This window comes from Eretmochelys imbricata, chromosome 1 (assembly GCF_965152235.1).
Source record: "Eretmochelys imbricata isolate rEreImb1 chromosome 1, rEreImb1.hap1, whole genome shotgun sequence".
In the NCBI taxonomy this organism is placed as follows: domain Eukaryota; kingdom Metazoa; phylum Chordata; order Testudines; family Cheloniidae; genus Eretmochelys; species Eretmochelys imbricata.
Window position 1 is genome coordinate 262,517,032 of NC_135572.1, and position 12,664 is coordinate 262,529,695.

The window sequence follows — 12,664 nt, forward strand, 5'->3', positions numbered from 1 at the left end:
CATAGAATAATTACAAGTCCTCTTGTGTCACATCATCGCCTCAGCCCTGCAAATGGTTCTAGCCTTAATCTACCAATTGTCCCATTCTCTCACAACTGCCTGTGCCTGGTCTTCCATGCTGCCCTTCGTGATCTGACTTGTGAGGCCACTGTCGTCTCCTACCTCAAATCCCACCTGAAGACCCATTGCTTCTGTGACTCCTTCAGGGAACTGGGTAACTAATAATGGATAGGTCAAGGAGTGGTTGGCTAGAACTGATGCATATTTATGTAACAAAATAAACCAAACCTGTCTGTATTCTCTCCCTGCCCTTAAGCCCTTCCCATGTTGCTTACCTTCTTAGGGCCTGATCCAATGTCTACTGAAGTCAAGGGAAAGGTCTGGGTCAGTCCCATAGAGCAGGGTATGTGTGGGTAGGCAGTGCCTACCACATTGTGGATGCTATGGGAATTCAAATAATAAATAATAAGTTGCAAAGGGGATGCCTGCATAGTGCTATGCTGCTGTCAGTTCTGTGCTTTCCTAAGCACTAAATTTACCCATTTTAAAAAAACACACACCAAAGGAAAAAAGATATAAATATGCTCTTGTCCTTTTTTGGCATTCATGCTGTATAAATCTCCAGAGCCCAAGCGGAGAGTAGGATTTGTAAAAATTATTTGTTCAGAACCACAACTAAATACCCCCCCCCACCCCAAATACATTTTAAAGGAAATGAACATCAGATTTGAGAGTCAGTCCATTGGGTTCTTTTTGAATCATAGTGTGGCTGCCTTGCTTATCTTATCAAAGATTTATATCCCCATCTAATTTAGCTTCATATAAATAATTATGAATCACTCATGAGACTTTGCCAACCGCTCAAATCCCACAAAGTGACCCAACCTGAAACCCCAAAGTACTGAGAAACATTCATCTTGGATCGGAGTATTTTTATAGGCCCCACTTCAAAGGGGCTGTGGTTTAAAAATATGCAGCTATTTTGGTGACCACTTGTGTGGGATAACGTTTCCCATCCGCAATAGCAGGATTGTAATAGGACTCCAGGGAGAAAGGGAGAGTTCAGGGGGAGTGCTCACCGCACCTTTTGCTGGTTAGCAGCATTTTGTTGATAAAATAGGAATCTCCACAAGTAAATGTGCTTTGTTAGATATCTTGGATTGAATTTGTAACAGAAATACTGTCAACTTTAGGTGCTATATAGAGCATAACATTTTAAAAATGAGTAGGGAAAACAGACAATGTTTAGGAGTAGCAGCCGTGTTAGTCTGTATCCACAAAAAGAAAAGGAGTACTTGTGGCACCTTAGAGACTAACAAATTTATTTGAGCGTAAGCTTTCCTCACGAAAGCCCATGCTCAAATAAATTTGTTAGTCTCTAAGGTGCCACAAGTACTCCTTTTCTTTTTGCAGACAATGTTTAGTTTATTTTTAAGGTCCCGAATCAGTAAGGGACACATTCTGTACCCTCTGCCCAGGTGGGAAGAGGTTTTCTGGCAATAAAGCTAGTGGAGGTTCTCACTGTGTGGGGAAAGGGCAGGATTTGGTGAAGCTGGATAGGGCTGCAAATCCATAGCACAGAGCCCTACTCTGGGCAGACTCGCAGCATGCTCTCAGAAGGAGGGTCTCGGGGCAGGCTAGGCCTGGAAGAGCCACAGGGAAGGGACCATTTGGCTGGAGCCACAACTGCAGAGCAGCTTCACTCCCATTCAACAGCCTGGGTGGGAGGATTCCCTCCCATTCCAGCTTTCATGCAGTTACATGGCAGATACAACAGTCTGGTCTCTGGGAGCAGGATTTTAGTCCCAGAGAAGATAGGAGTAGACTCAAATTAGAACATTATCTGGTCCCTGGCAAAGAGTGTGGCTTTTCCTTTGGCGTGCACAGGTGCTCGGGGAAGAGAATGAGATGGAGTCTGAGACTGCAGGCCCATCAGGTTCTCTGGTGGAAACCCAGGCTGGCTGCCTTGGAGTAAGGAGGATTCTACTCATTCACTGGAGCCCAGACTAGTGTGTTTTGTTTTGCATGGTTTTGATCAAGATGAGTTTGGCCTTGTCTACACTGTCACTTTACAGCGCTGCAACTTTCTCGCTCAGGAGTGTGAAACAACACCCCACTGAGTGCTGCAAGTTTCAGTGCTGTAACATGGCAGTGTAGACAGTGCACCAGCGCTGGGAGCTACTCCCCTCGTGGAGGTGTTTTCTTAGAGCACTGGGAGAGCTCTCTCCCAGCGCTGGTGCCGTGACTACACAGCCACGTTAAAGCGCTGCCACGGCAGCACTTTAACGTTGCTAGTGAAGACATACCCTTAGTTGGAGTTACTGCTGTCTGACCATCCTGAGGCATAAAAGCCTTAAGAACAGGGAGGAGAGGCACAAAGGACCATTAATTGAACTAGTGAATCACTCTGCCTGTTCACAACTATTGCATTAATTGAAAGTGGGACCCTCTTTCACTTAGGGTATGTCTACACAGCAGTTAGGAGGGATCATTCCCAGCTAGAATAAACGTACACACACTAGCTGTGCTTGAGCTCTCACCTAAAAATAGCAATGTGGCCACAGCAGGATGGGCAGTAGTTTGAGCTAGCTGACCATGTATATTCCCAGGGATCAGGCGGGCATGGACTCTGGCATCTAGCCCATACCACTGCAACCCCACACTGCTGTTTTTAGCATGCTAGCTTGAGCAGAATAGTGTGTGTGTACATCTACCCAAGGTGGGAATTACACATCCCAGCTGTAAGGGGAGACATACTTTTACTTAGAAAGACCCTAGTTCTGGATTCTCTGATTCTTTGGTAAATTTGTTGACTGGTGCCTAAATCAAAGCCAGCCTTTCTTAATGAAGTCTTTGCGCTACGTTAAGTGCTTCCATTTAAACTGTTGCTAAGGAAACTGAGGTTTGGGAAGAAAGAACTAATTTTCATCTATTTTGTCAGAACCTGAATTTGTCTGTCACCCAAGTATAAACATGTTCTTGATTTGGAATCTTAAATAGTTTTTAACCTCCCTCCCCCTGCCTTTTCATTGTGTTCAAGGTCCCTTCAATAATGTGAGCTTTCACTCCAGGTTTTTATCCTTTATTAGCAAACACTGATTTCTTCTCCCTATTCACAATATTTTAATATGCAGCAGAATTCAACGTGGCCCTCTCTTGTTTACTTCCTTCATTGTATGCTAGCTCCATCAATGGTACCTGATGGAATTCACACAACCCTGCAGGAATTGTGCTCATTCTAGTTAACTTCTGATGCCCAAGAAGTTCACATTCTGATTTTTAGGGGTTCACAGAAAAAATGGTGGAAGTTGGAAAACAATCCACCTCTTTAAAGATACGGTATTTAAAATCCTCAAGGGCATTCTTCACCAAATCTGTAGCACTTTTCAAGAGAGCCAGATCTAAGTATGAACTACTGTTTTGATTAATTTTTTTTTTTTTTGCTGTGAGTTCATCTGTTTTTGGTAATACAAGAAAATAAAAACACATTTGCAAAAGAGTTCACAAATAAGTTGTCACTGGGATTTTGAATTGCTACTAGTGGAACCTTCTTATAGAAGAATGTATTTGAAAAGACTGGCTGTAGTAGCCCTATCAACAAAAAGTTACTTGAAGAGGAGAGAGAGAAGCCCTCAAACCTGTTTTGGGTGGGATACAGGAAAAGACTATGTGTGTTCATCTGTCAGATTAATTGACCTCTTTCTCTTTGACTTTCATCCTGTTTCCAATATTGGAGGGCAACCCTGACATCATGCAAGAGACAAAGAGCAAAACACTTGTAAATACTAGGCCATGCCTTTAGATTTACACTGTCTGCATACACACATGCACAATCTCAAAGAGAAACTCTTTGAAGACCATGACCAAATTTTGCAGTGACTAATGCCCCAGACAACCTCATTAAAATCAATGATATTGCATGAGGTTCAAAACCAGTGCAGAATCGGGCCCCCAAGGGTCTCGTGTCAGTACTGGAAATTACTGCATTTTTCAGTTGGTTTGTTATGACGATGCTCTTTTGGGTAGGGGCAGTTTGTAACTGGCAAAGACCAAGCCACATCCTGCTCTAATTGATGGGATCCAAAGTCAGACATTGAACAGGTGATTTTTGGAGCAGTTTTCACCACTCTGCCTCCTGGACTTTTGAAGGGAAATTTAATCATAAATCTAAAGAGCTCTGTGGATTCCCCAATCCTAAAAATAAAACAAAGCCCATACCTTTGACCCTCTGCAACTACTGCCTCATCATCCTTCTCCCTTTAAACCCATTATATGTGCTATCTACAGCCATTGTCTCCAACTCCATCCTTGGTCCTCTCTACTCTGTCTCATGCTCTCTGTGAAATAGCTCTCACCAGAGTCCTGGTCTTCTTGTCACTCATTTCACTTCTCTCAGGCCCATTCAGAACGTTGCTTCCTAAATCATCCATCTGCCTGGATGGGTCCTGATCTTATCACCCCATTTTCTGACTCCATCCACAGGCTTCTCTTTGTCCAGTGCATTCTATTACAAGTTTCTAGTGCTTACCTTTAAAGCCCTGAAAACTTGGCTCTCCCTTCAGGAGAGGGAGTTGTATGTTTTGTCCCCTTGCCACTATGCTTTACCCGTCTCCATCACGTTTTTTTCCTGTTTCTCCTATGATATACCTTGTTTATTTTATTGTCCTAAACCTCCTTTCCCCTGTTTTTCTCATCCATCTGTTGTCTTTTCCTCAGAGGGGTTCTCTCTTCTTTGTCACTTGTATGTAGACTCCCTGGCATAATGAGGCCCTGATATTTGGCTGGGGGTTCTTAGTTACTGCCATAATAGAAATAAAATCCACAAGCTTTCCTCCATTCCACATTTTCTGCACAGAACACCCTCTGTGAACTAGTCCATAAAGCCACTACCTTCTCTTCCTTCATGTTCCTTTTCAAAATACTTCTGTCCTGAGACCTAAGGGAATCTGCCAACTGATGATAGCTAAGTAGATGGCTAGTAGGCCCTTCTGTTTGCTCTGTTCATTGGCCTATACAGTAAATACCTGATCTTTTTACTGCATCACTTCCCCATTCCTTCTAGTTGGTTATTACACCACTACTTATCTGAATTAGACTGCAACCTCTTCGAGGCAGGGCCATCTTTTGCTCTATGTTCATAAAGCACGTACCACAATGGGGCCTTGATTCTGATTGCTGTTTCTATGTGTTACCGTAATACAAAAGAATATTTTTTTAAAAAAAAGGGGGGGGGGAATTGCTAACAACTGGGAGCCTGTTCTTCTTTAAAACATGTTACTTAAAAACTTTATAAATCTAGAAGCTGTTAGGATGTGTCATAAAACAGCTTGCATTTCAAAATTCCATTGAAATTCCTCCATCGCTTAAAATTTATCATGCCTTTAAATCACCAAGTTGGTCAGCGGGAGTTTTCCTTTTAGCCAAGTAACAATTTCCCTGTTTAAATGAAGCATTTCCCATGGCGTGCCTTCATTTACCAGTAGATAAAAGTTGTACTGAATTTCTCTGAAAGAAGTAAACCCTCCTCCCAGTCCAAGGAGTCAATATCAGAACTTTAGCAAGGTCAAAGGAAATGGAATATGTATACAGTCCTTTTTGGTTGCTGGAATATCAGAAGCTTGACAACATTGTTGGGCCAGCTCTTCAGCGTATCTTCAATGGACTTATGCTGATACACAGTAGCTACAGATCTGGCCCAATGTCTTTTTGCCCAAACACTGTAGAATAACAAAACCCCAAAACCTATTTCAGAAAATACTTCACTATACCACTGCCTTGATGATAATGTAGTGTCCTTTGGATTATTTCGGTATTGCTGAAGTAGTTTGAATGGTTCTTCATAAAGAAAGGCTTAATATACTAAAAGTAAGACTTTTTTGTAGGTTTATTCAGCTCTCATTTTAGTACTGAAAATATTATTGGTTGTGGTCAATTTTTAAAAAACTCAGTGATCTCTTTGGGGAGTGGAGAAGACAAGTGATAATCTTTACCCTTCCTAGGACTGGGCATCTCTGAGCTCATTTTTTCTGCCATGGTAAAGATTAAACCACGTCTGCGGCTTGGATGACATGATAGAATTGTTCTGGGGCAGTGAACGTTAGCTGAATAATTCCTTCTGGCCTTTCTCTTGTTCTCTAATCTTTGCTGTCTTGCCGAAACTTGAAGGTGACCTGCAAACTTTTTTCTAAAAAAGATAATGGTAGTTATTTGCTGAATGCCCCAAATATCAAAGAACAGGAGGACATTTTGCTAAAAATTAATGGTAAACTTATTTGAGAACCTACAACACTGATTTCTAGGTCCTGAGGTTTCTCTCAATCACTATGGATAACCAGTATGCATTGCTCTGAGATATTCCAAACAAAAGGACTTTCACTGCAGTGATGGAGATACCCCTGGGGGTGCAGATTAATGTTATTTTTAGTACATATTAAAAACAGGGTGACCCGGGAGTGCCCAGTTTATTACAGCTCCAGTGGAGTCCCTGATATATTTGATATCCCAGACCTATGTGCTGTGGCTTCACAGCGACTGGGAGCTCCAAGAGCAGTATTAAGGACCACAAATAAATTAATTTGAAAAAATGGACAGTTATTCGCTGAATGCCCTTCTGCCCCTTGCTCCTTGAGACATTCAGAGTGAAATTCACTCTGGTGGGCTCAGTGCAAAGATTATGCAGCCCTAAGGTCCCACTTTAGCCCTATTTTGAGGATTTAAGTGGACTTTACAGTGTATGTAGGCTTTGTTCTTGCCTTCTGCCTGGTGATGATTTTCCCTCACTAAATGACACTACCATTGCTGACACCACAAAATATGGTCCCCTGAGTGACTGATCTTAGGGGCTGAGCAAATATAGCTAGGATTTCTTGCAAGTAGCCAAAGCTCTTTAATATCCAAGTTTATTTTGCGAAAAGCCCTGATCACCAAACGATTTGAACTGGACAGGATATAATTACTGGGCCAGATTTATGAGTGCTGGCAGGTCTAAACTACACCTTGAGTGGGTATTCATCCCAAAGGAGGACTGCTCTCTTTTGTTTGCAGCCAGGGCTCAATATAAAACCCACCAGTGAAGGCTGCTGAGGGGATGTGCCAAATCAACACATTCCCTGTTCATGGCCCCCTCCCTGGCCCATGCACCCACTTTCTAGGCTATGCTGGTCCCTATACAGTAGCAGAGTGGTAGTTATGGCCACTTGGTGCAGCTAAAACCTCTCTTGGTAGAACTTCTGCACCAGGTTCCTGCCAGCGGCATAGGCACCAGGTTCAGTTTAGCTCCGCTGTTCCACGTCTCACAAGAGGGGTCTGGATCCTTTCTTTGGAAGGAAAGTATTTCATTAATAGTCAGAAGGCACCCAGTGGCCTTTGGTAACTCAGCTGAACCCCTGTGAATCAAAAAGACATTTCTTAATGTGCATATGTGCAGGGGGGAATGCAAGTAATTGTGCATCAGATACAGAATAAATCTGTAGTTTATTTGTCCTGGGATTTATCTTATTTTTATTTTACAGTGTCATCCACCCATGTGGTTTTGCTGAATTGAAGTATCTAATCTAACATCTGGATTAGAGTCCCTGAAATGTTATTGTCCCAATGTCCATGTTGTTTACTATGTCTTGTTTTTCTTCTCTCATGACAGTCATCCGAGCCAAAGTGGTGGGGAAGAAGCTCATGAAAGATGGACCCTTCGGAACGATGCGATACACCGTCAAGCAGATGAAGGTGTGTATGTGTGTAGCCACCTCATGCTAGGTTTAGCTTCCAAGGCAGTTCTAGTTACTTGCTGATCACTAACACTGGCTGCTTTTAGGACCCAGTCCTGCTAGTTACTGAGCACCTTCAACATCCATAGTGATTAATGGGAGTGGAGGGTGGTCAACAACTTACAGAATCATACCTTCAAAGAGAGAGAGAGAGAGAGATTAAAGAGCCTGTAGGCCATGCCTACCACATAATGCTGAGTATTTAGGGTTTTCCTTTATTCTTAATACTTATGGCAGTGAAAGATGCCAGAGTGACATGCCTCACCTGTTTATCCCCAGCAGATACAGTGTAGGCAGCAGAAGTGCAGGCTTCTCTATGTGGCCCTACCAATAAGCTTCACATCTGTTCTAGTGGGACTACTTGTCTGGGGATAGGTCGTTCAGCCTCTTCTTGCCTTGGCTTCTCTGCTGAGACCACCAACAAGCGTGTCAGTTAGAATAGTTTCAGCGTAGCAGCCGTGTTAGTCTGTATCCGCAAAAAGAACAGTTGTAATATTGCGACTTTTAGGTCTGTAATCGAGTGACCTGAACAAAACAAAACAAAACCAAAAAAACTTCAAAAAGAGACTCCAACGAGAGACTGCTGAATTGGAATTCATTTGCAAACTGGACACCATTAAATTAGGCTTGAATAAAGACTGGGAGTGGATGTGTCATTACACAAAGTAAAACTGTTTCCCCGTGTTTATTTTTCTCCCCTACTGTTCCTCACACGTTCTTGTCAACTGCTGGAAATGGCCCATCTTGATTATCACTACAAAAGGTTTTCTTTCTCTCCTGCTGGTAGTAGCTCACCTTAATTGATCACTCTCATTATAGTGTGTATGGCAACACCCATTGTTTCATGTTCTCGGTGTATATATATATCTTCCTACTGTATTTTCCACTGCATGCATCCAATGAAGTGGGTTTTAGCCCACGAAAGCTTATGCTCAAATAAATTTGTTAGTCTCTTAGGTGCCACAAGTACTCCTGTTCTTTTTTCAGTTTGAATGGTGGCAGTTATCATGTGGATATTTGTCCAGTATGAGCTGGACTGAGAAAGCAAACATGCTTCACAAAGACCACTCAGCAGCTTAGAGAGACTAGTTGGGCCCTACTGCCCCTCTGTCACAATTTAGGGGGAGGAAGGTGTGACTGGGTCACATTTGAGTTAGTGGTGCTTTGTCTCCAGGTGCCAGGTTGTAATACCCAAAGCAAGGAGCTGGGCTTAGCCCCATGGGACACAGGAGCCAACGCTCTGGGGCAAATGAGAGGCAAACTCACCCCCTAGAGCCTTCCCTCTGTACCAGGAAGGCGACCCACCTAGATCCTCACCGCAGGAAGTCACGGACAAACAGAAATGGTACCCATAACCTTTTCTGCACCATGATGAACCCGCAGTTCTACTTATAGCCGAAACAGATTTCACTTAACCTGTTGCTTTGGACGTTTTTTTTTTTTTTTGGCCAGCTGACCCCTTGTTATGTAATGTTAAAAAATCAGCCCTAGTTTGTTTTTCTTGGCTGCAGCGTTCCAGTCATAAGACTGGTTTATGTCTTTTATAAAAGAAAAGGAATGAAAAGGCCTTGGCAGCTGTTGCAGAAATCTGAAACATATTAGAGAAAGTAAAGGTTCAGGAAAATGTGCCTGCCTTGTAACAGTAACTCTCTTTATAAGGCAGTTTATAGCTAAGCAACAAAGCTGTGAGGAGGAGACATAAAGCCTGTTTCATAAGCTATCACAAAGCTTCACGTTACCAAAGTCAGCCTTAGCAGGGCTCTTTCCCTGGAGTGGAATTTTTGCACTTCACATAAGAGGGTGTGAAGTGCTGGGGTTATGTATTTGCTTATGCTTTGCTTTGAAAAATGTCTGTGAATTTTGTGCACATGAAAGGAAACGACTGATAACATTGGCTAGAGCAAGACAGTGCGGCCACACCCCTCCCTTTGGCAATCACCTCAGTCCTCACCAGCAGCACTCTGCGATGTGCCAGTCCTGCTTTGCCACCCCCCAGCTCTACCTGTGCACCTCACCGCCAGTGCTATTCAGCATCTGCACGCTGCAGCCCATGACCCTCATTCACCTCCCCAGTAGCATCTCCTGCTATTCTGCACTCTCCGTCTTCCGGCACACAGACAGATTTCAGGTATTAAGCGCCTCATGTAGAATCACAGAGTAAGTGAACAATAAATTCCCCACCAGACATGGCAAGGGCAGTTAACTTCTGCCTTGTCTACCAATTACTGATAGTAAGGTCACCACAGCACTGTTTGTCCCATGTCTGTTATGAAGAGGGTCAGATCGTACTCGCCGAAATCCCCAACAACGATTCAAAAATATTGCCAGAGGGAGGGAGGAAACAAATATGGCTCAGCAGTTTCATGACAGCCTTCAAGGGCTTAGGACTCCCTTGGTCTAGCAATAAGGGAATCTGAGGAGTCCCTTAATTTGGCAAAAGCAGTGTCTGTCCTGCTGCAGAAGGAGAAGGCATTCCAATCTGGGAATAATGTAGCCAACGCTAGTTCAAGACAAGTAGAGGTTTCCATGAGTCTGGGCCGCTGTCAGAGAGACGAGAGAACTCCCTGTGTCTGGAATAACACCGGTTCTACCCCACTGTCAGCCAAGGGCTCCTCATGACAGTGTCCTCTGTGATAGTGATATGTGCTTTTGACTGGGATTTAGGCAGTCATCTTGAAGTAGACTATAGCAGTGTCCCTGATATTAGTCATAATTCTGCCTGCAGACATGGGAAATGCAAACCTAGACAAGGTGAGAGAGTTGAGTGGGAAAAGATCCCCACTCAGTTCTCATACCTTGTCTGGCTTTGCATTTCCCACATTTGCCTCTATTGTGAAAAGTCACCCAGTTGTACTCCAAAGCATTTCAATTAGGGAAACCAAACTGTAGGAGGTTTTCCTGTTCTGTTTGCATTAGATTGTGCTGCTATATGGGGGCATGGGTCTTTACAGCAGATATCCCACTAATCCATGTATCTATGCCAAGACTGCAAGAGGAGAATTGTCTTTGCAGAAGTTGATCCAAATGTTTTGTTAGGAAACCACGTCCCCAAGAAAAGCCTGTGAGGTTTTATTTTCAACAAGCGGTTGCATGTGTTGGCCAGTGTTGGTCTATTGGCACACTGTGCCGTACTGTGGGGGTGATATGTTGTGTCACATGTTTTAACCTGATCTTGGACAGGAAGGAACCTGTAGCGATCAAACTATTCAGCTTAACTGGAACATCCTGCAGACATAACTTTCAATAAACAATCTGAGCATCTTCTTTTAAACCCCACTGTCTGTCTGCTGCACTTAGAGTGCTCAGTAGAAAGGCATTCAGTGGATGATGTAGGGGAGCAGAAGCTGGTGTGGTACATCTTTCCTGCTCTCACCCCAGTGAAGTCCTACTCTACTCCTGCTGGAAAGAAAAGCTAACTAGGCATCTTGATGTGCACAGCTGCCTGTAAACAGTACTGATGATAAAACTATTATGTCCATGTTTGCTGGACACCTTTAAGCCCTCCCGCACCCGCAAATGAAAAACAAACAAGCGATTTACTTCAGCAGCATGTGCCAAATTGTCTGGCTAACCAGGCTGAGTGGCATTGAGCATGTTAAGTAATAACAATCTATTTTTGTATTTCTTTTTTGGTCCTCTGATTTCTTTTGGGCCAGCTCCCACACTTCTGTGATGTCCCACAATTCATCAGGTGATGTTACAGTTAGACGCCCAGGGGCCTGGATGGAGAGCATAGGGCCAGCCCGTAGATGCAGGACAGTGGAAGGTTTTTTAGCACAGCGGTTTGTAGTTTTGAAAATCTTGTAATTATTTATTCCCTTTTGGGATCTAAAATACTTCAAACGTCTTTCAAAACTGCATGCCAAAAATCTTCACTGAGCTGATAGGACGTGGCTCTATACACCAGTGTAATTTCTTGGTACTGTAAGCTGTGATATCACAATGCATTCTAGGAACTATCCAGAACGACTTCAGGGACCCGAAAAGGAAATATAGATCAGATTTTAATACTCTGCATGTTTGCTCAATCCCATTGTAGGCTGGCTAAGCAGGAGCATTGACCTAAAGTGTTGCCTAAAGAAAATGGCTTGTTTCTTTAGCTTGTAGCTCACCTTTAATGTGAGGTAAGGGGGTGAAACAGTGGCAGTCATAAGAAGAAAGAGCTGGTGTCTAATTTACCCTCAGTTAAAGTTCACAGGGGAAAATAATCCTGTCACAGGACATCACAGTACTAAATTCATCATGAAATAAGAGGAACCAGATGATTTGCATATGCTTTTCTGTGGTAGAGTTCCACCTAATCCCCAAGAATGGGGTTTGCTAATGGGAATGCTGACACAACCGGAACTTGTGCAGCAGTAGCAGGCACTGCCATGCAATGCTTGTTAATACTTTGCTCCCTGTCATTAGATTTCCTAAAATACACAACTGTGGTGACAGGATGACTCTGAGGGTAGCAGTTAAGAGAGAGGCTGGTTTATGGCTGACTTTCTTCTACTAATCTAATGGAACTTGCAGGGTATTTTATGTATCCAGAAACAATGCTTGGGATTTATTTATTTATTTATTATTAGGGAAAGAGTCCTCTGTAGAAAACTTCCCTTTCCTGGGTTTTCTCACAGGTTTGTACTCCCTCCCCAAAGTCTCCATGTCACAGTGACTGTCCTTCAGTTGAAGGGGAGTGGATGGGACTCTCTCTTGAGAGCCCATCAGTACAGCTCCTAGAATCAGCTGGAGGAGTCACTGCAATGTGAGGTGAAGTACTTCTCCAGGGACGGAGCATGCTGCCTTTTGCAGCGCTTCCAGTCCCTGTTGATTTATTGAACAAGGGAACACACTCAGGAATTAAACCTGAGCCTCATCTGGCAGTGCAGTATCACTCGTTACCTGTTCAATGCCTA

At 43.3% G+C, this 12,664-nt stretch overlaps 2 protein-coding genes across 2 annotated transcripts in view; one reads left to right on the plus strand and one right to left on the minus strand.

The window, feature by feature from the left end:
- Positions 1-12,664, minus strand: part of SYN3 (synapsin III) — a 251,497-nt gene that overhangs the window by 141,075 nt on the left and 97,758 nt on the right. The gene's annotated exons all lie outside the window — the stretch shown is intronic.
- Positions 1-12,664, plus strand: part of TIMP3 (TIMP metallopeptidase inhibitor 3) — a 45,869-nt gene that overhangs the window by 25,663 nt on the left and 7,542 nt on the right. The window contains exon 2 of the mRNA XM_077829134.1: positions 7,640-7,722. Within this exon, the coding sequence (XP_077685260.1) occupies positions 7,640-7,722 (83 nt within the window). The remainder of the gene's footprint in view (positions 1-7,639; positions 7,723-12,664) is intronic.